The 25,148-nt window shown below is 44.1% G+C and overlaps 1 protein-coding gene across 19 annotated transcripts in view; it reads right to left on the bottom strand.

Moving 5' to 3' along the window:
- The window catches only part of neo1a (neogenin 1a), a 154,041-nt gene extending 129,178 nt beyond the window's left edge, over positions 1 to 24,863 (bottom strand). For all 19 annotated transcript variants that reach the window (XM_069526127.1, XM_069526145.1, XM_069526146.1 and 16 more), the window contains exon 1: positions 24,174 to 24,863. In XM_069526127.1, coding sequence (XP_069382228.1) covers positions 24,174 to 24,264 — 91 coding nt within the window. In that variant the 5' untranslated portion in view covers positions 24,265 to 24,863. The remainder of the gene's footprint in view (positions 1 to 24,173) is intronic.
- Positions 24,864 to 25,148: the final 285 nt, after the last annotated feature.

The raw sequence follows: 25,148 nt of genomic DNA on the forward strand, positions 1-25,148 counted from the left end.
TCCAGGAAAGAGCAATGAGTGCACGAGGATTCCAGCTCGATTTCTCTCACCTTGTATTTCAATGGCATGTGCTTTCTTATCGCCTAATAACCAAGCTGCTACTCTTTTCTTATTCCCTCACCCTCTCTTCTTGTCTTTGCATCATCACTCCCTATCTGGTGGTGTGTAGGCTGAGCCGATCTGAACGTGCTCACAGTGACTCGAGAGAAGGGGTGAAAGGTCACACGATCGCACAGGGGATTTAACTCCATCATTAGGATGTAAATAGGATGTCAGTGAGAAAGGACAGAATTGGCATCTGTGTGTGTGTGTGTGTGCGGGTGTGCGTGTGTGTATGATACATGTGTGTTAGCAGTGTCTTCCATCCGTAAGACGTCAAGGCAATGTAACGGCAGTGGGAGTAATGGGATTCAGTTAATGACAAAATTAATTGAGGGTCTGACGCCAGCGGGCGCTGATAAGGCTGCTGTCTGTATGTGTGTCTGTGTCTGTGTGTGTGTGTGTGTGTGTGTGTTTGTTATGTGCCTTTTAGTGTAGTTCGCCTGCTACAGCCAAACTGAGAAAAGGATGGTTCTCTTCACTGCCTTTGACACTTTGATAGTATGGAATGCAGGGAACAGAGAGAAGGAAGGATGGAAAAGGTAAAGAAAAAAGTGCATTCAGGAGAGAGGAAGATGGGAAGATGGAGACAGAAAGAAGGAGAGAGACGGATACAAGAAGAGAGTGGGACACAGTGTACATGCATGCCAGTGAAAGGCTGAGCACTGATAGCGCCTGTGGGATGAGTCGGTGGGTGACAGACATGCTAGAATTTGCCGCCATGCCACAGAGGATAATGCATCCCTCAGCATGAATGTCTAGAATAACAACAACCGCTGCCTGCATCCCTAACTGGACCTACTATGTGCAGGCAATGAGGTGCACGAGTCTGAAAGGTAACAATGGCAGAAGAGTACGGCCTAAATCCCATTCAATTTGGTTAATGTATTGAATGTATGTACGGTGGGGTCCCCATGGGGAAGGAGAATGAAATGACTGCTCCACCACATCTTTATCCAGCCTCTGTCATTCAGTCCAAACTGTAAGTCACATCATCTTTTATTCTTATTCCGTCATCTTCTGCTTCAGCTGTAAAATGATTTTTACAGGAAACTAGATGAATCATGACACACTCATGATCTGAGCACATTAAAAGCATTTGTGTCTTTTTTCAAAAGAGCATACTTGATGTTATAGATTTATTTTGCCCTTTTTTTCCCACAAGTATTCTATGATAGCAATTCAATTAAAAGGATTAGATGTAAAAGCTAAACAGACATTCTAGTGTTTTGATCGGAGGTAGCTAGGTTACCCTTGGAGATATTCTGATATCTTCTTCAGAAAGGCCTCCATTACTGCCTCCATTACCAGGTCAGGCATCCACGCGTAAATCTATGTATCTATGTATGCCGTGTCTTGAAAGTGTATTAGATTCACCCAGAAATGTTCCTATCATGGAAGCCATGTCTTCCTGTCCTGTCGATTCTTAAAGTGGTGAAGAAGAAGCAATTTCATGCACTAAAATGTCAGAGATTTTGCAGCAAGTTAAAGGACGGATTGGAAAACTTGGTATCAGCCTCATCGGTTAAGGGTATGCTAAGAGCAGCGAAATTATGTGCGTGTACTAGCTCGTAAGGTCCCAAAGGACCCAAAGGTCACTAGTAACAAAATAATCGCCATCCATTCTGTCAAAATGGCCAAGCTATATCCCATCACACATCTATATTAAGTTAAATAAATACACCACAGAGCTGTCAAGGATTTGTGGCCCTGATAAATTTGATTTGTCAGAGGTCACCTTTTAATATTGAGTGTCTAGTAAAAATCTGTGTCCTTTCAAAAACACCAGTCAATTAAATGCAGTAGCAACTGCATCCCTACCTTCGCCTGCACATCAAACTGGCAAAATTTCTCTTAATCTGTCCGCTGTGTCTGTGTGATAAAGGCGTGGCGTCGGTGCTGTGTTTGTGGGTTGACTGACTGAGACTGATGGACCGAGGAAGCGCGCACACAACATGTTTGTCAGGAACAGCAGCAAAAGCCCTTGCTAAATGGTGTGGCAAGAATCTTTGTCTGTGTGCCACCGATTGTTCTGTTGTGTGTGTGTGTGTGTGTGTTGTGTGTGTGTTGTGTGTGTGTGCCATGCTATTGTCTATGCAAGTCAGCATGCTCAAACATGGGCATCTCTGTGGCGTTTGTTAGCATTTTTATTTGCCCACAGAATTGCTTTTGTGTCTGAGTGTATGCATATTTGGTTGTGCAGCGTGGAGAGCAGATATTTGCTTGAGGAGAGAGGGGAGGGGAGATGGGTAGTTTGGTTTGGTCTGTCGGCACTTCAAAGCCGCTGTGGCTGGCTGATTGGCTGCCTGGCTCGCCGGCTGACTGAAAATCCCTTAAGGGCAGGCAGACCTCAGATTTGATTACAAACCCAATAATGTGAGCTTCATATTCTCAATGTGAACAGCATTCGTAACTCGATTAGACGAGTGATCGTCTTCGCAAAGCCCCGACAAACACAAGTCAAAGGTGATAAGTGAGTGAAAGGGTGAAGGAGGTTGGCTCTGTACTTCCTTGTTGTCAATTATTCTGTCCTTGAATATCAGGAGGGAGACTTGTGGGTAGACGGATGCTTATGCAAATGAAAAACTATTATTTCCTCGAGCACAATCCCACCCATCCATCCTGACCATTAATCACTTTCACATCCGTCACTTTGCCCCCTTGTGCAACTCCATAGCTTGTCAAGGCATACTGTCATTTTCCAACCACAACAAAAAACATCTCAGCCTCCTCTCCTGCCCTCAGACACATTTCTTGCCACCGTGACATTTGGTCTCAGAGAGCGAGCTCTGTGTCTGCTTTTCTCCAGGCCTGGATTTCGAGCCAGTGGGATGATCATTAATTACCACGGAATGGGCTGCTAATGGTCGTCTGCGCTGCTCTCCAACCACCGACCCCCACCCCACACTGTCCTGGGTCTCCATGGCGACCTGTAGCTGAGTGGCTAGAGGCCTTTTACGAGGAAGTGGATGAGGTATAATGATTGGAAGGCGGGCCTGACCCCTGAGCTTCCTGTGCCACTTGACTAGGCATAGTGCTTATTAGTGGACAATTTCTCTGGCACCTCACAATGGCCTTGATATACTAACAAGTTCAGGAGGGGCCGAATGTGGAGATCTTGCCAGAACATCCCAGGTTATAGAAAAGCTTGAGAGTGTTTCGGGGCGTGCCGGGTAAACTCTTATTAGTACCACTGATGACTGACAAATGCATTAAACGGAGCCTCCAGAGACATTTTATTGTCCATTGAAACTTAATTTTCATCATTGTCACTGGGATTTATGCATGATGCATCTTCTGAAACACCACAGTCTCTGACGTTGATGGAGAACCTGTTGGCTGTTTGCACTCTATATGTCAAGTCAAAATGAAGCTGCCCAAGGGGGGATTTTCTCTGTCCTTATCTCATTGTTTAAAACAAATACAAATGCATGTGGTCAGCTGTCTCCGAAAGAGAAATGATGAGCCTGGCCTGTATCCCATGACAATGTCGGGTAGCATGTGGAAGACTACAGATTCAATATCAATGTAAATGAAGCTCTAGTAACACTACAATGGTTGGGAAAGAATAAAAGTTAAATCACATGCAGTTTCCTGGGCAGGAATGCATTTAATTTTCAGGCGAGTCTACAAATCAAAATGCATCTGAACCTACCCCCCCCCCACACACACACACACACTTTGTAAGCAAGCTGCAGAAGAAGAGTGTTTGCAGCTAGATAGCAAGCTGACATTCACTAGAGTGATTCTCGGCTGACTTCAGCTAAGCAAGGCCACTTGATGCTAGGAGATTAAAATCCCTTGTTTCTATGTACTCTCCTCTTGAAAGGGTTTTGTCCTCCATGTGCACATGGTCCACAATGATATTGCAGTTTTATTTACACTCTCATATCGCAGTGGCTGTAGGGCTTTCATAAAAGCCTGCCAGACCTCTCTAAGCGGAGATGGAAGGAATCACAGTTCTGAAGGTATTCCAGTTCTGACGGCCTCAGAGTTCTGGCCGAGATGAATCATCCCTTTTATTCCATTTACACACCTTCTCAATGTCAAACAGCAGCCACCAGCCTCCCATCTTGGGCTCAATGGCCTTTTCCCCATGTTAATGAGAGTTGGAGGGGATCAATAGGATGACAGGAAGACAGATCGCCTCGGGTGGGGAGAGGAGGTTGCTCCCGTGAGGAATTGGAAAACAAATTCCAACAGGGTAAAGCTCCAAACTTCTAAAGCCTGAAACCTCCCAACTGCCATGTCCCATTTTCAAGGCGTCCTCTGTGTGGTGTTAACTCACTTTTCAGTTTTCAAAGGCACATGCATACATCTGTTAATCAGCAGAGGCTTGGTCTCCTCTGCATTACAGCGGACCTCAGGTAAGACAAGGTCACCAATTACTCAATGACAACCGAGAACCTGTTTGTTCACTGAATACTGGTCTGACATGTTCAGATAGACACTGTGCAGTGAGGTTTGGTCATATGGTTTGCAGAGTGAGGCTATATGTTCTCATCTTAAACCTAATTTAAACCTGTCGACACAACCATTTTAGCCCCTGAAAACGCATGTCACATGATCATTCACTTACACTGGGGCATGTGCGTACTAGTGTAGATTTGTTGCTTACTCAGAGAAAATATCACGGACACAAGGAACAGTGGTGACAAGTAAGATGATCGATTTCTTTTCTTGGACCTATTACGATGTACAACTGTTATTGACAGTAAGTGTTTAAAACTGTGTCGTCGTGCATTTTAAATCTAAAAGCGAGTCGTGTCGGAGACCTCTGACTGAACCTAAAGCCATTAAGGTCACAACTTTATTCTTCTTACAGGCAAATTCAACACTTCAGTAGGAATTACATTATAGCATGTGGTGCTTTAAACTACATTCTCAGAAATACAGTTGGAGCAGATGACGATAATCCCAACGAAGTGGACAGGAAATATTATCTGTCCTCTGTGAGTGTTGTAAACCTGTCCTTAATCTGTCAACTGGGAGTCATACCACCCTCCACTACCCGCTTTCATTGATTTTTTTTTTATTGTACTCTCCTTTGAACGTGATAATCCATGACAGATCGTGGGGGGAGATTCAACCAAGTCCAAGATCTGATGTTATGAGCCTGATGTGTTTGGTGGCATCTTTGAAAGGAAATATACAACCTGACACAGAAGCACTCAAACACAGCGCGACTAAGTGACATGAGATTTTCTTTTTGCTTTGGAAAACAGCCACAATTTCAGAAAGCTGTAACCGTATCCAGCAAGCACGAGGATGCTGCTGTCAGAGAAACTCCACCCCAATCTACAGCGTGTCTCCCAAGTGGCCCATAATTCACCAGTCATTGAATGGACGGTGCTCGCTGGAGCGTGCATAAAACACGGAAACACCCACAACAGGTCACAAATCTATTGTTGGGCTCTGACAAAATTATATTAAACTGAAAAGGATTTATATTCGTTGCATAATAGACACGTCTGCTCACACCTTTCTACAAACTGTTTTAGTGTCTGCCATAAAGTAGGATAATTAGACGAATATCAGTCTCTCTGCATGAGGATTTTTTGGGAGGCTGCAGTGACAGAAGGACAAAGAAGTGCAGGAGGTTACAAATGCACCACACAGCTAGGTCTCATTTCTTATATATGGTAAATGTTCCATTTATCATGGTGGGAGGATTAAAATGGCATTAGTGTCCTTCAACTGCCAGATGTACTGTGTTTATGTTGATATTATCCATGATCAGCCCCTACACGTGATTAGCGGTGTCACATGTTAGCGCACTTTTAAAGCAGCTACATATTATGGCAACCATTGTGCTATAAAAAGTGTTCAATCCAATGACGACTTCGACCAGTTTGCACTGTTCAGTCTTCTCCATTGGTCTGTAAATCTCTTTCCCTCCATGTAGTTTGTTCTTCTGATATGAAATTAAATGTTTCTGTATTCCCAAGGTGTAGGTGAAAATATTTTTTGCTCAGAAACTATGTGGCCTTGTAAAAGTTGTTACTTCGAACAGGAAAAATAATTTAGTTGACTGACACATGGTCGCAATTTTAAATGGACTGACTATGCAGCAGATCTTGATTCAGTCTAGGCTGGTGACTTCTGTAAAATTGTGTGTCTGTGCTTTTATAGATAAAACGTATGATGAACTGTAGCTGTTGGGTACTGCATCTTTAGTGGAAAGCATTAAAGAGTTAAGAGCTCGAGAAGCTTCTGTTTAGGGACTTATTTTGAGTCAAGTGACAGCTGCGATGCTGAAGTGACAATCAAGCAGGACAAAGTATTAATAAAACAAGCTTTTCCCCACTGTGCATGCTCAGGAGTGTTGACAATAGCATGCACGCTCTCCATTTTGTTCACAGTATCTCTGCAGAATATGTCACTCATTTGTCACTGTCTGCACGTTTCTGTCAGGAGAAACAAAACAAGCTAATGTCCTCATCTAAACCCAGATAACACAAACTGCTACGACACGGGAAACTAAACAAACTCGACTATCACCAGCGTTCTTCTTTTCTTCCAGGCAGGTGGATCCGTGCGTCTGTTGATGACTGTTTGGGTGCTGCAGGCTGTGTGGCCAGCCACATGATGATGTATGCACACCTGCCATGGCTCCTGGCTAGCAGTCTCACAGCTGAAACAATGGGGGTGTAGGGGAGGAAAGGGAAGGGTAGGACAGGATGGAGGTAGGGAGGTGGGGGAACATGGAAAGAGGGGTAGACGCCTTAAGGGGCAATGCTGGGGGGAGGGGACGGGAAAGCAAAAGAGCTAGAGAGCTGTATCCATTATTAATGGTAGTTTGGTGTATGGAGAAAGAGATCTAATGTGGCCGCCAAGGTTGTAGTGCGTGTGTAATCGACAAAGACAGATTCTCTCACTGTGCCTCTTAAGTCTTTCCCATTCCCCATTCCCCTCTGCACACCATCTTTCTCCTCTCTCCCAGTTCATCTTCCCACTGCCTCTCAGAAAAACGTGAAACATTCAGCCTGAGATTATCCTCACACACTAGGCCGCACAGAAGAACCCCCCCCAAAAGAAAATTAGAGCTCATTAGCTGATGAAGGGATTAGATGAAATGGTGAATACAATAAAACAGGAAAAAATAAATAATTATGTTGGTAATTTTGCAACTAAAGTAAAAAACAATACTGTGCACAGCTGTCCTTATTAGGATTTTGCATTGACATCCTTTCAATGTGGACATCCAAACCAAAACCTTATCCCTGACCAATTCATGCCTAACCCTATCAGGCTATGGTCTCATTGCTGTTTGCTGGTGCTGACAAGGAAAGTGTTAATGCTGAAAAAGAGGTTACAAAAACAAGCACACACACACACACACACACACACACACACACACACACACTTAGTCACTAATGCCTGTTTTTTCCTTGTGGGGGCAATAAGAACTATTATTGTCAAATATTTCCACACTGAGGACATTCTTCAAGAAAATTAGCTGCTAATGAGCACGAGTGACAAAAATATCCAATTAAATATTCAAGGAGTGTCTCAGTGTGAGTATGATGCACGCATCTCTGTTGTTGTTAATGTGTGAGATTAGTCTTTCCAACATTTCCATACATCCCTAACAACAGGACTGTTGTGAAATTTCACCACTTGTGTCTCACCATCTGGTAGAAGGATGCTGGGAACAAAGGGAATCAGGAAAAGGATGTCAAGTACATTGTGGTGCTGAAAAACCCACTGAACCACAAATGTGCAGAGCCATAAGAAAATAAATTAAACACTAAAGATACTTAAAACTAATGTCTGAGGTTGCAGATACATGGAGAGAAGCCCTTTGGCCCAATACCAGTCGAGATGGGCCAAATAACCGCGCCACCATGACGAATCTAATACAATTACACACATCGAGGTGTTGGGGGGTTGACAGAGAATGATGAAGCCAACATCAAACACTGTGTTGATAAATGGAAAGCAGGGAGCGGCTGACCAGAGGAGACGGAGGGGGGAGGGCAACAGAGGAAGGAGGAGGAGGGTGAGGCGGTTATTGATTGTGCTGCCTGTGTTCTCGTTGTGAAGAGGATGACGATGGGAGGGAGGACAATGTGTGAAGAATGAAGGGCAGAGTTTGCCCTGCGGGCAGCAGTTAAAGCCTTGTGCCCCCCTGAGAACACACCAACTAGTCTCCAATGAGCTGCCCATTGGTCACGCTGAGTATCTGACTGACACACAGAACCAGTTACTACCACTAACACCCAATTCAACCCATCCCCCTCAAATAAACACAACAATGAATCCAGGGCTGATTGAAATTCAAAAGCGAGCCTTGACGCCACAGGCATAGACAGTGATGGGCAGGGGGGGTGGCAGTTGTGACTCACCAGGGTCCTATAAGGACAGATGCTAAATCACTTAACAAGTCCTAAATTAGTTACTCGTGAATCTGCTGGGACATGGGGAACCTAACAGCGTGTGGCTGTAGCGTGACTGGTTGGGTGTAGTGCAAAGGCTCTCTGCGTGATGTTCAACATATCAATGGAGGCTAAGCAGACTACAAAAAAATAATGTGGCACATTTCTTTATATGCCACAATGCAAACAAGTTACTGCAAAGCTGCGTCGAATATCATTAGAGACAAGAAACTCACTATAAGGAATGCACGGCCAAAATGACAGTGGCATTTGTTGACAAAGCGCCGCTTTGAAGGAATACACCACCCTCTCATCACCCGAGCAGCCGAAATCAATTTATCGGAAACGAGGACATGAGCGGCTGGTGACTGACGATGCCATGTGTGCATCTCATTTTCTCTGAGGGAGGCTTTGCTGCAGGATTTATCACCACCTCTGATCTCATTTCCTTTTCATATGCTAGTAAGGTAAGGAGGACGTTTGGGATGATACAGGGAGAGTGGCCAGCCCAGAATTGGACTCCTGGAATTAATCTGGGAAAATCCTCAATGCTAACCTGCTTAGTTGTCACTTAATCTAGGGGCAAACCAAACATCAATTACACTAAGCACAAAATGTGGGCCAGATAACCACTGATCCCTTACCCAACAATGAAACCAGAATGACAATTTAGAACTGGTTCATTAGATTCTTGGGGTATAATTGGCATACTTGACCTTAAAGCAAAGCAGATGTTTGTTGGAGAAAAAGCTAATGGTTTCCGCAACACACAAACACACACACACACACACACAAACACATTGACTTTGTTTTAATGAGCAGTAGGATTTGTGCTTGACACAACCTCAATCCCAACTACATCACCAATCTTTTCAGATTCAGGTCAGCTCAAATACTCTTACGGTCCACATTCAAGGACAAAACAACTTTCCCCTGGGGGAGGGGGGGGGTTTCACAGGTGACGACTTAAGTAACGCCGTCTGTGAGTCACGACTACATTCCACAGAGAAAAATGAGGATGTTACAGCCAAGTGGTAAACAGCCGTTGGTTTAAACACAACACATTCAGGACTCAGTGACATACCGTATCTTAGAGCTATATGTAGCTTGTTAGCAATACAAACCTGCAGCCATGGATTCAAGCTGGGAGCTCCGATTTCACTCAAACTGGGTCAGTTAGGGTTATTTCCCCAAAAAATAATGCAATAAAAAAAACTACCTCATTAGCTTCTGTTTTTGACCATGCACCTACTGTTCTCAAGTAACCAAGAGAAAGGTCTGCTTTTATCACCCAACCTAGTTTGGTCAATTAGGAAACAATGAGCATCCTGCACGCTCCTGTGTGAGTACAGTTCATTTCCTGCCTTTATTGTTACAAGTGCTGGGCTCATTCAAAAGTGGATGAAATGAGGGAAGGCTCAGACACTATTTACTCAGCAGGGAGAGACACGAGTCCCTGGCTTCCTAATGGCTTCCTGCATTTCATACAATTGTTTCCCCTCAGGAAATCTTACCAATACAGGCGACTGCCACATTGACCCGAAACCCACAACACACGGAAACTGTTTAATTAAGTATCCTTGACAGGGAAGACACAACTTTTTTTGTTCCTTGAACTCAAAATATTCTTGAAGGTGCTCTATGATCTATGAGAATTTACTTTTCAAAGGGGTAGCTGTCACACTTAGAAGAATCAGTGTGTTGCCTTTATGATGTTAAGAAATGATGAAAGAGAATAAATCACTTTATTTACAAAACACAAAAGTGGTTTGGCCACCCAGAATTCATCTGTGCCTCAAGCTAACACGCACTGCACCTGGCAAAGCAATGAAACTCATGACAATAACCATCCAGCGATGCAAAGACAAACGAGGCAGAAACTGCTGCTCACCACAGGAAAATGTTTCACAATCTGTATTTTTATACATCAAATATCATTAGGGTTTCCAAAAGAAACCAAAGTTCAACAGCTAAAACTGTATCTCTGCATATCCTGAGGCAGCTTGTGTAGAGAAGAATTACGGCATTGTTTTTAAAAGAGCAGTTATCTTACAAACTGCAGCTACTTATTGGCAGCTTTTGCACATTTTTGAGCTGAATATGTTATGCACTGATGACTATCTCTCTAGCAAATGCTATACAAATAAGAGTTTTTGAGTGGGTGGTCATAACACTGGCAGTTTCCACCTGCTTCTAAACTAGAGCCGCTTTCAGACATGCACTGAACTCTGCACATCATCAGTATTTCCTCTGGAGGAGGTGTCCGTAGAAGGAAAGAGAAAGAGTCGACTGTGATCTCTGCAGTGGAATTAATATGTCACTTCCTGCCTCTGCCTCCTGCACCCGGCTGCTCCAACACTCGCCTGAATAATGCGGAAGATTTGATGCTGTTGTGAACGCGTCTGTGCAGAAAACCTCCCACTGCTCTGTACATGTGTGAAAGGCAAACCACAGGTAAACTCTGCAACCAATTCTCCGGACTTTACCCACAGGTCATGTCTGAAAACAGCATTTGTGATGAGCTGTGGTAAATGCATCAAAGCACTTTCTCCATTAAAAAAAAGCACAGATGCAATTATTGATTTTCAAACTACCACATATTTGTGAATTTGCTAATGGCTCTGTAAATGAGAATCATAATGGAACAAAACACCTGTAGATCGTAAACACGACACGACACCGTATCTTTGACGAGGTCAAGAATCCTTCAAATCTTCAAAACGGTGTTTCTGATGTTTCACACGAGGGGTTAAAAGAGTTAAGCTTCTACAGCATGCACATGAACCACAGGTATGTGTGGGACTAGCAGAAAAAGGCCCATAAAATCCACACTCAACCTCTGTCTAGCACGTAAGGAATGTTCTCTGAGCACTTCGCTATCAGCGTTGAGCCAGGAGGGGCTATCTTCGCCTCTCTCTGAAGTCTGTGTGGGAGAAGAGAGAAATGGGGAAAGCGCCGTAATCGTGAGCGAGAGCCGAGAGGCTAGCTATTGCGAGGTCAGCCAATCTCTTTCTCATTAGAAATTAATTACCGACGTAGCCAGTGCGGGGGGCCGGACCGCGGCATCGCTGGGCATGCCGTGCATATCCCCGCGGGGAGCACTTGAACCCCTGACCCCCCCATCACGGACATTTGGGGCCAGAAGGGGTGCGTGACATGGCCCTGGCCCAGAGACACTGCCCCGCCAGGCCGGGAATGCAGTGGCACTGTGGGGGGATTGGGAGAGTGACAAAGAAAGGGAAGAGGGGCTCCACTGATTCAGGGCTCATTGGGTTAGAGAGCTTCATTATTAAGTCCCCTGTCACTCTGTAACAAAAAGTACCCCACAGGCTAGCAGGGGCTAATAAAACCAGCTCCCTTTATAACTTGAGACCACTTCTGACGTCTTCTTTTGAGGAGAAATCCACGTGTGTGTCCCGGCCCAATGAAAGTACTCACATATTTCCTCTGTTGCTATCCACCGAACGTGGACCGGTGAGAGGAGCCAAAACCAGAGCGGAATTAAGCTGCTTTCACACCTGCTTAATTAGATAATGTTGGGTGAATTTTCATTTAGACTTGCTACACTTCACTACAATATTATGCGGCATATGGCACAAACAGACTGCAGGACATATTTTGGGAACTCGCTCTGAATGTGTGGGTCTGTGTGTGTGTGTGTGTCTGAGTGTATGTCTAGTGAGTGTGTGTTTATGTGTGTGTGTCTTGTGTGTATGTTCAGTTAGTGAATTTGTTCAGCAGGTGTCCTGAAAGCTTGAATGACATGCTTATGCACTCAGGACTAATTTAGACCACTCCAGGTAAATGAAGTATGAAAGCAGAAAAAGCATTTGGCTTTTTCTCTCCAACCATTAATTTAAGCCCTCGGATTGTTGTTTTCAGAGAGCGGACTACACAAGGAACCACCGTTGTTCACAAGAAAAAACATACACCCTGAATAATGCTTCATATAGAAAAGGAAATGTTGGACAAGCACATTTAAAACCTTTTTTCACAAAAAAGAAAACCCTGTGAATGTGGGATGTTATAAAATAAATATGGTAATTTAATTGGCTGTTCACTCATCAAGCCAATATAGGCCTGTGTGTTTGTTCATAAAGGTCAAAGATTCAAATTCTACACATTCACACATTCTGATGAGGACAATCTTGCATCCTCGCCTGTCAACAGCCCCTCCACAAGTCTTTGCATTCCCCGCGTGGCTAGCCTGCCCACCGACAAGTAATTAGTCAATTAAACAATTTGTCAACAACACAACTGATAATTGATTCATCATTTGAGTCATTTATCAAAAAAGCAAATGCAATCCAAGCGCATTTACCATTTCCTGCTTCTCAAATGGATTCACTGCTTTACTCTGAGCTTTAATCACAAACTCTGGGTTGTAATTGGACAAAACAAGCTAATTTAACTATGACTTTGCAGACTAAACAATCCATTAACTGGTCAAATAAACAACAGAGAGATAGATCATAATGAAACTTTAAAAAATAAGCTAAATTCAAATTGGACTTGGTAGGAAAAACCCAATTACTGTGAGCCCAAACATGTCATGCATCTCCTCATCCCTGCGTGATTGAAAAGGGGGAAATAAATGATCGGACAAGTTTAACTGTAGCCATTAATGTTCATCTCCCTGGGTTCTTGATGGGACACCTCATTAAGAATCTGTTGGTAGCAGCTGGCTCGCTATCCCACCTCATTACTGCCCCCACCAAGCTAGAACCTCTGCCATTGGCCCTCCCACCCCATCCCCCACTCCAAACATGTCCCTCGTGTCTCATATGACATCTGTGTCTCGGGGTCCTGTGATGGAATGCTGCTCGCTGGCCCACTATCTCTCCGCAGGTGCTCCCTGCTGGCTGCCATTCATTTCACATCCATGCCGGTGCCGTGGCTGAGCGACCCGTCACAGGCTGAGAAGTGGGGGGGCGAGCCAGTGGAGTCAAGGTTCAAGGGACAATGGTTAAGGAATCAGGGGGAATTGCTGCAGCTGCTCTCCATCACTGGCCGTTGTGCACACTTAAGGCTGGATGGAAATCACCTCTACGAGCTTACTGCTCTGCCTCCACCTGATTATCCTCTGAACCAAGCTCATCCTCCTCCACATCAGACAGAGAGAGGTCACATGTCTGTATTTAGATACAGCTCAAGAGTCCCAGATGTTGCTCTCGGGTTCTCTGTGGCATCAACCAACAGTGAGTGAAACCCTGCAGTACTTGTATAAAGGATTGGATGAATCTCAGCAAAAACAAAATGAACGAAAGTTTTCTAAACCTTGTGGGCGTCCATAACTGTGCACATGAGAAAATGCTGCGAGTCGTAATGTCACACTGTGAAATGTCTGCTATCTTCCCCAGCATTGTGTAAGACCATCTGTAATCTAACTTGCTTTTCACAATCTCAACTTTAATATCACAACCAAACCTACTTAATATCAGACTCCATAAAACACACACTAAAAGAGAATATTACCTTTCCAAAAGGTCAAGGACCAGAATCCACCTCGGAAAAAGGACATGCACAACCGAGCAAAGTAAGTGGAGTCTCATTTTATTCTCATGATCACCATTGTTCGGTTGTACGACCACATGGGAAGTGTAGACCTGACGTCAGATGTTAGAACTACCACTGCTATTTTAAAACCTTGAAAGAAAGTCTACAACCACAAGCAATGTACCGAGCTCCTGTTTTTCCACCACCATAATAAAAAAGAAGCCCCAGTACCTCTCTAAAGTCTTGGCATTGTCTTGAACAGTAAACTTTGATCACCACGGTTGAACAGTAAATCAAATTTCAGGCTACAATTATAAATATCTACGGCCAAATGCAAAGCTTATTCTGCATTTGAGCTGTGGAACATTAATATAAAAAGGAGAAACGCCATCATCTTTCAAGTAAGTGCCGCTGAGGGACGTATTCATTCATCTGTGAAGGGCAAAAAAAGGCAGGATCGGCAGAGACAGGCATTTCCATTACGTCACAGCAGTGTATTAAAACGGCTTAAAGCAGTAATTTCACCAATTCAACTGCCTCTGCTGACCTACGTTAGCTTCAGATGAGCTCAGAGTTGACGGGGAACTGGCTCCAATAACGTGGTGAGAAGTCAATGCATTCAGTGGAGCCCAATGCCAAAGGGGAGCTCCCAACAGCACAAAGGAGCCTCTATCTAATGCTGAAGCTTTCAAAGAATCGTTTCAGCTCGGACTTAGCAGCAGAAACATTGGTTAATACCGGGAGAATCTTTTTTTCAGGGGGTCACCATAGCAGCAGGTGAAATCAAAATAAAACCTGGGAGGTTTGAACAGAAGAGCTCAATGAAGAACTGGGACACACGATGATGCATACATGAGTAGCACGCTGGTCTTAACGCTAAACCCTGAACAGTTTCACCCTAATGTCTGAGACTTAACAATCCAGAACGCTGCTGCGCTCTGCATGCTGAGACAGCGCCGTGGAAAAGTACTGAGTGGGACAAAAAAAATGACACCTTCTTCTATTCTCGCTGAAGCCTGAACACACTTCGCCTACGATGTTGAAAACGTTCAGTGGTTTCAATGGATTTCCTCTACGCAAAAAACAAAACAGCACAGTCGCTCACTTGTAAAACAGACGGACAGAGAAGTGATGGAGAAAATAGTGCCACTTCAAACACTTGTTCTGGCAGATACTCACCCAATCTGAAGCTTCATCAACTATTGAACAGATACCATGATTAGAAATCTTGGTCGAAGCTGAGCGCTGGTATCGAATTGGGTTACGGTCAAAGAAAAAATAAAGAGTTGACTTTATCACAATGTGGAGAAATTCTAAGTGAATATGTCAATATTTTGCGATTGGGAAACATCAGGTTTTAATCTTGTAAAAGAGTTTTATAAGATTGGCAACTTTTAGAATGACAATAAAGCTGACTTTGACTTTGAACTTTTAGAATGATCCAAACCACAGGAAGGCCTGCGTCTTTAGAATTCACATCTGTGTTTTGTCTGAAACTAAATTAAGAATTTCACAATAAAAAAAAAAGCCAATAATATTATAAGCAATGCAGGCCTCGCCTCACTTTTTCCCCCTTCGGATCTAAAAATACATGCTCAGCACATAAACATTAAATCAGTTACACCAAGGTTGCAAGCTGCTCCACAGACACGGGTCTACTTTCTCCCTGTCTTCTCAGTGAAAGAAGCCAAACACTTTTTGAAGAGCGAGTTCAACTCGGGGAAACTCTCTTAACCTTGTTGATAAAACAGCTGTTCAATCCCAGATGGGTGGCATACGCCTAAACAAATACCCACCCAAACACACACACACACACACAATCCCAGTATGACTAAAGCTGCCAAGAGCCACAGGCCGGGCACAAGATGATGGCAGCCAGTGCGGCTGAGCAGTGCCGACAATCCTCTCTCTGTGACTGACTGCCCCCACACCCTTTCAGCACATGAAAAGTTCCTTTGACTGAATGACGGCTGAGAGGCTCTATGTGCACATGGATGACTGACACGTTGAGTGCGTGTACAAGATCTCTCCCACATACACACACTGGTAAACCTGCTGTAATATGAGGAGGAGGCTGAAGATGACAATGTTTGAGGTTAGAAAAGTAAATCTAATAATTCCAGAAATCTCTTTCCACCCGACTGTCTGTGCGTCACTCACATATCGTGAGAACGTCTTGAGAAGTGCAGAGTCAATATTCATATATTTTGAATTAACAGGCGACCAGGGCCCTGTAGCAGCACCGGCTGAGACTCCTGAACATAAATGATGTTGTGGATTGCAACAACATCTCTTTCACGGCAACAGATTCTCCAGTCTGGGGTCCTGCATACCGAGGAAAGCTTCATCAAACTTTAAATAAACAGCTCTTTGTGTCCGTGTTTACTTGCTGCAGCTCAATTACTGCAGGTAACTTTTCCAGTTTCAGAAAGAAAACTTCAACCAGCATCACATCAGGTAAAACAATCAAGCATCAGGAGGGTATAGAGTGGGCAATGCACTGGTATAAGTTAATTTAGGGAATGAAATAGATCACAGGAGGCAACACGACCCTTAAAAACAATTCTGGTTTGGAATTAACATGGTTCAGATTTCACTTTCCGCAAAGGACAATTATGATGAACAAAAATCATTATGTTGGCAAAGCTGCATTGATTCTTCTTTGCCTGCATTACGTTGGAAGCACAAGCTACTTCACAGCTGCACTACACCGTGAACTACACCATTGAGAAGACTTTCGGGTTAATTCATCACACCCTGGACGTCCTCCAAAAAGACGGCGGAGAATAAATTCATGTCTGAGAGCTGCAGGATGCTGCGACTCCAGCAGATACACTGCGACCAAATGAAGGTCATTAATCAGTCTTTCCAGAGGAATATTAGTCTCTCTTCATTTACAACCGGCTCTGGTGCCAGGAGTGAAACCCACCACCTAACAATTACATTAAATATAAATTGCACTGATTATAATGAAGGTTCTTAAGAGTAACGACTGATCGGGGAAAAGAGCTTCGAAAATCTAGAAAACCTGCAAGAAAGGTAAAGCCAGCTACCATTTCCATTTCTCCCTTGTGTAGTTCATGCTGAATGAATTAAGTCGCTGCTTTATCCATCATTCTATGGTGCTCTTGCTTCCTATTAAAATTATTATACATCATCTCTCCTGTTGCTCATTTCTGAAAAGTAAGGATTAATACTTTTTCTATCAAGAAGGGTTGTGCACCTTTTTGAGATTTCTCTGCTCCTCCGCAGGATTCACCACGAGCAAGCGATCACATTAATGAAGAATCTAACACGCAACAGACATAAAATTACACAGAGAAAAACAATAAAGAAGGGTATAAAAGTGGTGCCATAAACGTAGAGGAGAGAGACGTCGAGAGAGTTTGTGGTGTTAGGGGCAGACGCCAGTGTTGATGTGCGGCAAACGTTTGAAAGATAACACCTTGCCTTTACCTGCTGCACCAGCCCTCACCTGAATGTTTTGTTTTTGGCCCAGTCACTTGGTTTGTTCGCAAGATTACGCAAGAAATAAACCTTTAAATGTGGGGATGCATCTCCACAAAGAGGCAGATGACAGATTTTTCAACACAGATTACTTTTTGACATTCTCTATCCAAGGGAAGAACTGATGAAATAATTCAGGTATATTTAGAGGATTGCTTGAAGTGAGGGGACGGTTGGGCCTTTGCAGAGGTGTGTGCCATTCTAGGTGCTTTTCATTAGATTCTCAATAATGAAACAAAAATAAAGTCAGCCTTCTTATTCGACTGCTTATAAGGGACTATTGTAATTTGAACCACACCCTTGTGCAATCTATTGGAATGCAGAAATATCTTAAGATAAGAATTCAAAAGGATGAAGACATCTTATTTGAATAGGAATTGCCTATATTATCCCCACAGGCTTGTGAAAAGTGTGTAAACCTGAGCGTTGCACTCATTAGTCCGGGCTCATCTGACAGGCACAGCTTGCATGTGTCATAATCCCATGCAGCTGCCACTACCAACAGGAGACACCACGACAGCAGCTCGGCAGAACCAAAATAGTCAAAGTCTGAGGAGAATTTTCAGGGAAAAAGTTTTCACTGTCCTGCTCAGTTTGTTTAAAGATTCCTTTAGATGCCCATTCCTTCGAGGTTTGGTTGAGTGCCAGGTCAGGGGAAAATACTGTGCTCGCAGTACACTACTTAAATCTAGCGTCAACACACACAGACACACACACACACACAGACACACACAGCCATTTGCTGCACTTTTAAAGGACAAGCACTAAAACAGAGAGGCTTGGCTCCTGCAGCTCCTCTGTCTGCAGTGAAAGACGATGCCACGCTGTCCTGAAGATCATGACCGACGTGACTTCAGTCTAACATGAGGCTGTCAACAAACACTCTAAATCTGATTATATGATCAAATTAAAAAAAAAAAAAAAGAAGACAGCAGACATCTGATTGTGAAAATATTCAATATCTCACCACAGATATCTGCCTCTCGAGTCCTCACATGGGCCTGGGCTGCACTGCACCGCAGACAACATCACTTTCATTGATTATAATGGAAAAGTAGGTCAAGCTGATACAGTGAATAATTCAACAACATCATATGGTGACATTGGAAGAGAATTCTCAAACCAAGTCAGCCGCACACTGAACAACCCAAACCCTCCAACTTTGGTCTGTAGTTAGTCAAATAACCCGTTGTTTTTTTAGACATGACCTGAGGATAAAGTCCATTTTGCGGGGGGTGGGTCAGGCGATAATCCGGAGGCTCTCACTTAGACATTTGCATTCACACATGCATCTCCTCGGGAGAAAGTGCGGAGAATCTCCGGAGTTCAGTGCACGTTTGAAAGCAGCTAATGTATTACAGAGTTCAAAACAACCAAACTCTAAGACCCTGGCCAAACACAAGACTTAACTGTTCCCTGTGTGTGACTGCAGGATTGTAGCGAGGCTTGAAGAGCGGAGGGAGACCATTTCAGAGCTGCACAGCATGACACCAGTCACCTTAGAGCTGAAGTGCATAGCAGCATAATAACAGCAGTGAGAGACAGTAACTCTTATTGACATGTGCCCATGATTTCAGTCTGCTCTTTGTATGCTTTGCTCACAATTCGGCTATGTGTGTCAGCTCCATAGAAACGGTAAAGACTCTCTCCGAGGCCATTAAGCCCGAGCATCATTCACTCACAGCAGAGCAGCGATGTCTGAGGAGCACAACAGCACCGCAGCAGATTTGAACTTTTGCATTTTGTTCTATTTTAAAAAAAGTCTAAATCTGTCAAGCAAACATTTCCTGCGACGTCTCCAGTAAAACATAAAAACACAGTTGCTGTAATGTCCCTCAGGTTTCCATAACCATACAGGGGCAATATGGACAGATTCAAGCTCTCTTGATGCTACACAACTTTTCTTTCAAACGGGTGTCAGGTTCTTTTTGCAGCCCTCTCTGTTTTAACATGAAAGGGTCGGGCAGACACAAAGAAGACAGACAGCACGGGAAAGGTGCAGCGTCTGACATCTTTTTAGGGCACAGCAGGAGCACCTCGGAATCTGAGAGACGCTCTGCTTTTAAGACGAGCACACTTGATGTGAGCTGACCAATCATACACTGGACTGGGATGGTGCTTACAGTGCACGCAGAGCTGGAGGTTACAGACAACAGCTGAAGTCCTTTTGCAGAATGTTAAATCAAAGGGTTTTCCTCGTGTCCAAAAAACCAGGGTTTCCCCGAGGAAATATATCAGAGGAAGTGTTAAACAAAAGAAGGAGCCTTTGCTGGCAGGAAATGTCATAATGAAACCGGTGAAGCAGGAACGGCTTCAAAGATTAACTTTTAAATAAAATGGCCGAGCAGGTGCATACAGAATTTCAAGTTCTATCCGACGTTTTGCTTCCGACTCTTCTCGCTCAGAAAAAAACTTTGAATTTCTGTTGTTTTTTTCCACCAACTTTTTGCCGTATCCCTTTGATTAATTACAGCGAAGTGAACGTTCATTAAGTCCCAAAAACCTATTGATCAATTACTGTCATCTTCTGAGCTCGGTGACAGATTCATCATTTGTCCTGCCCGACTACTCAGAAGATCATTTTCACGCCTACTTGCAGCTGCTGCTTGTGGTGTCAATATCATTTTTTGATATTTTTCTCTGCTCAAGTTTTAGGACTACACAGACTTTTTTAGAAATTTGGAGAAAAAAAAGGAGAAACTTATCCAACACCGGTGCATATACATTCACCGTACGCCACCTGTGACATCACCAGTGCACGTGGGCAGTGAGAATTTCCGATGTCCGTTCACGCTGCACCTTCATTCATCATCGCTTCACATTCCACAGAGAATTCTACACTGTAAGCTTCATTAAAACCAAAAATCCTGCGTAATATTTAGTTTTCAGTTTAATATGGGCTGAGGAATGGGGCAGGCTATGAGCTCATGCCGTGAGTTTTTTTTTAAATCCACAAATCGCTCCATTCAATATCCTCCCACTCACACTGACAAACCCAGAGAGCATAAACACACAGAGCAAGGTTTGGAGAACAGGGTTGATTTTAGTTTCATGTATCTGTGCGTATGAAAGCTGAATGGGAATCTTTACACCACTCAACATCTTTCAATGCCACTAAGTGTGTCGCAGAATCAGAGGAGCAGGAAACGCTGGTATAAAGGCTGAAGTCATTTTTCCACACCAGTAGAAGCAGCTCTGATAGAGGTAATTTCATCTTGGCAGGGGGGCAAGCAGAAGCCACGGACTGGTCCGTGATCAGCTCTGGGTTTTAGACCACGATGCAGACTTGGCTCGCATCCACTCAAAACAACCCTCCCTTCACTTCCACGAGCGACCAACCTGCCTCGGACACACGGGGGGGCTGATGACGCCGGGGAGAGTAAACGCTTTTAACAGCACGAGGGACAGCAATCAGTAAGGAAATCAGTAAAGGCATGGAAAAATAGCAGAATAAAAAGTATAGTGAGTGGAGAGAGAATTACTTTCAATCTAAGACAAACAAACCTCAAAAATACAACATGGGTTTGATATCATAAGAGATGGGATTTAAATATACAAGTTTCATGATGTACAGTCTTTCCACAGAGTAAATAATAACTGCACTGTGTATAAAAATACTGTAGTTCAGCTTACACTGGTTTAATCAGCAGCTATATGAGAGTAAATCAGCAAACAGGAGGGTCCAACATTCTCCTTTTGATACAACATTCAAATGCATCTGCACAAATGTGTACATGGTCAAAGATATCTACCTCATAAATATTCCTAATCTGAAAAATCTAAATCCAAAAATTGAGAAAATAACTAAATAAATGGAGAAAGTGAAAAGTGGATCGACTTCTTTATCCAGACCCACACCATCGGCCGATGTCCCATCCCACCACCAATCTTCATGAAAATCTGTTCTGGGCTTTTTGTGTAATCTTGCTCTCAAACAAACCAACCAGCAAAGAAACAGACCGGGGTGAAAACATAACCTCCTGGTCGAAGGTAATAAAAGTCAGTCGTCCTTGTTTGTCCAAATTGCCGAGCTAAAAGCACCGACCCCCCCCATGAGCCACCAAAAAGATGCAAGGCAGATGTCAGTCCATCTATTCATAGGATATTGATCCACCCGTCCCTCCTGCCAATTACAAGTGATAAACTGTTGTTGACAGTCGGGGCAAATGATTTCAATAATTGGGGTCAATTTAACCCCCACAAACTGAGCACAGGCACTTTCAGCTGCTGAAGAAGCAAACAGGAAACAAAGCACACACAGGTTTGTTATTTTCCGTGGCTGATCTCAAACTGCTGACCTCAACTCAACGTGCCTTACACCGAGAGGCCGAGCAGAGAGCGCTCCGGCATCAGATCGGTAGTGTGTCCTAATGGAGGTGGTGTCATGAGAGAGGTTTATGAATCAAACACTTGTAAATGTGCACAATTATCCATCTCTCGGTGGATGGAGGTCATTAGGCCTTTATGAGCGCATAAATAAATGATCAACAAACAGTGAACTATACGGCAGAGAGACCACAGGTGACTCCACATGACGCACCCTCTCAGCCCATCATGACGTGATGGAAAGATTCTGCTGCTTCTGAGCTTGTAAATACCAAGAAAAGACAGACTACACTGTGACATGAGGGTGAGGTCTGTGTTATTGTTGAAATTCAGGGTGAACAAGATCCAGATTTCAGCTTTCTTTACCCACAAAAACTAGGGGGACCACCGGGGCTTTCCATACGCAACAACACAAAGGTGGCAAATTAGTCCACAGAGAAGACCTTAAATGCACCGAAGAGAAACGCTGGTTGTTTATAAAGTCTGAGCGGAGCTGCATCTGAGGTGGTCTGTGGGGATAAAGCCCTGGAGAGTGGTCTGAAGAGCAGAGGGGGGGGTTGCCAAATGTTTACACATTTCAGCAAGTTATTTGCATTGTCCTCTGGGATACAATCAGCACACAATCCCCCCCCAGCAGGATTACAGAGATAAGATAGAGCCTAAATGTATTTTACACTCCTCTAACAGGCACTTGTTTACAAAAGCCAAAACTTGTGGGGCAATTTATTTTAACTTTTAACAACTTTTAACTACAAACGAGGAAGTGGTAAAATATATATATATATATATATATATATATATATAGCAGCAGTCTGGTTGAACTTTAACAGGTGGTTCCAAACTAAAACAAAAAAGAAAAGTGAGACAATCTACTGTGCGTGTTGTCCCCGAAATAAATGAGACGGACAGAAACTCTTGAAGCTGCGAGCCTCTGCCAACTCGGATAAAAGATAAAGTTGCAGCCGCAGCCGGGACCTCAAGAGAAATGTGTTTTGAATAAACAGATATTTTCAGAGAAGGGGACCCCACAATTAGTAATTTGAGACTCGCTCTGCGTGTGGGTCCCCATCCAATTCTCTGGAATCAATCAGAGCTCCCAAAGGAACTCCCTGGTCCCCTAATCTCCTGGTTTTATTACTTTCCAGACAGTCAGCCTGTTTCACCCTACCCCCATCTCTCTTTTGTACTGATCTCTGGCAAAGCCAAGGAGGGGTTTTCTTTTTTTTTTTCCTCCCTCTCTCTCTCTCTCTCCCTCTATCTCCCCGTCCACCACTGCAGAGCTCTTCTCATGCAGGAGAGGGTCTTTCATCAGGCTCCACACGCAAGAGACCCCAGCAGCAGCAGCAGCAGCGATAGCAGAGGCCCATCATCCTGAAGCTGGTCTTTGCACATTCATTCTTTTTAGAACTGGCAAAGGAAACACTGAGCTTTCAGAAGGGGGATGGACGGCTTCTTTTATTTTGACACACATACACAGAACTATTTTGCATATGGTCAGAATGATTGGGTGGATAAATTGGGCCACGATGTTGCAGGAGAGTCAGTTACATTCACAGCTTTCCAGACCACATGCTGCTGCGTCTCACAGCTTTCAAAAAAATAAAAAACGATAAAGAACTCTGGCATGATGGGGGTCCGAGATAAGAGCTGGAGCTGTGTGTGCTGCAATGGCTGCTGGGAGGACCCCCTCTTCTTTTTCCTTTTTACTCCTTTTTACCAAAGGCCTCTCCAATGCATCTGATGGCCCTTGAGTGCTCACCACAGATCAACATGTCTCCATGCAGAGGGCCACCAGTTGGAAGAAGTGCCTCAAAAACAATTGCCAGGAGCAAATGAATAAGCTTCTGTTTATCCATCAGCCAAACATGTATTGACGCCCAGTTAATGAGAGTCTGCAGGAGTGATGATGCGGCCTTATTACCTGACCAGTGAAAACACTAATGACCTCTTTCCATCCTGTGCTTCTTTCTTTGGGGGGGGGGGGCAAAGCTGATGCATGATCCAAACCTTCTGAAATCTAACGGCACGACCGAAAAACACCAGAACAACTCAGCCACATGTGAGTGAATCATCTTTTTTAAAAAACCTCAGTGCGGACAGACAGAGGAGAGGATGCATGTTTGTCTGCAGCCCTGGAGTGAGTAAAGTGTGTGTTATGAAAAGAAGTAGCCTGCTTCAGTTGAAGTTAGGGTTAAAGGAGGAGCCGAGCAGCAGAATTAGCAGCTTTAGCTCCATTTGTCTGCGCTCCAGAGGCAGCAGCAGCTCTTTCTGCCTCTTTTATTCCAACCGCACGAGCGTCGGTGCCATGGATGTGAGTTCCTGGAGGAAGAGAGACGTGCAGGAAGGAGGAATAACACAAGCATTTACCTTTGTCGACATGCTTTGCCGCGGTGCTCTCCGTGCAGAGAAAGGTGAGACAGAGGAGAGAGAGGAGCCACAGAGCTCCCCGCTCGGCCATCACTTTTCACAAATGAATCTTTGCAGGCTTCAGGAACCCAGAGGAGGCTTCACTTTCAATAGATGGAAGAAAACAAAAAGAAGAATCCGTAAAATCCCACCCCCGGGGTCACCTCCTGGGGGGAAAAATGCGCAACAAGGGACGAAACCCCACAAAAAGAAAATATATATCAAAAATAAAAGTTCAAAGTGCTATAATGCGCAGAAACATCCGGAGCCAGGTAGTTTTTCAAAGTGTCCGGGTGGAACATGGAGCTGGAGGGAGGAAGCCGCAGGTTGGAGACGCGCACACTGTTTTCTCAACTTGTGTCGAGGCGAGAGGTCGAAGAGAAAACACTGAAATCAATCCATGGCCACGGAGGCGCAGCGCAAGGACGAAAAAACCACCGCTGAGAGCGACGCGCCGCCGACTCCACTCCCCAACGATATGTGCCAGATTCCCGTGCGTAAAAGGCAGAGGAAGGCGACTTGGAGAGAGCTGAGCCAAGGGAGGTTTAAAAAAAAAAAGATTAGATCCGAGCAGAGGAAGAAATCTCCGCCGCGGCCAGCTCACTGCTCACGGACGGGACGTAAGAGAGAAGCGTGTTGAAGGGCTGGATCTCCGCAGGCTCCCCGGAAAACAGGGTGTGGAGCGCGGAAGTTTGGATCGTGGCTGCTGCCTGTGCGCGCTCAGGCAAACACTAAAATACGGTGTGGGATTTCAGTCCTGACCCAACACCTCAGCTCACACTGTGAAAGACACTGCTCACATTTTTACATTTCTCAAATTCAGCTGAGAGGAGGTTTGATGTGTCCCTCTTTAAAAAGAAAAACACATTCTCATAGTTTCAGAAATGTTTCTATCAAACTATTTATTTTCACGTTACATCAGCCTCTCAACTCTTT

Source organism: Paralichthys olivaceus, chromosome 1 (genome assembly GCF_024713975.1).
Source record: "Paralichthys olivaceus isolate ysfri-2021 chromosome 1, ASM2471397v2, whole genome shotgun sequence".
Taxonomy (NCBI): Eukaryota; Metazoa; Chordata; class Actinopteri; order Pleuronectiformes; family Paralichthyidae; genus Paralichthys; species Paralichthys olivaceus.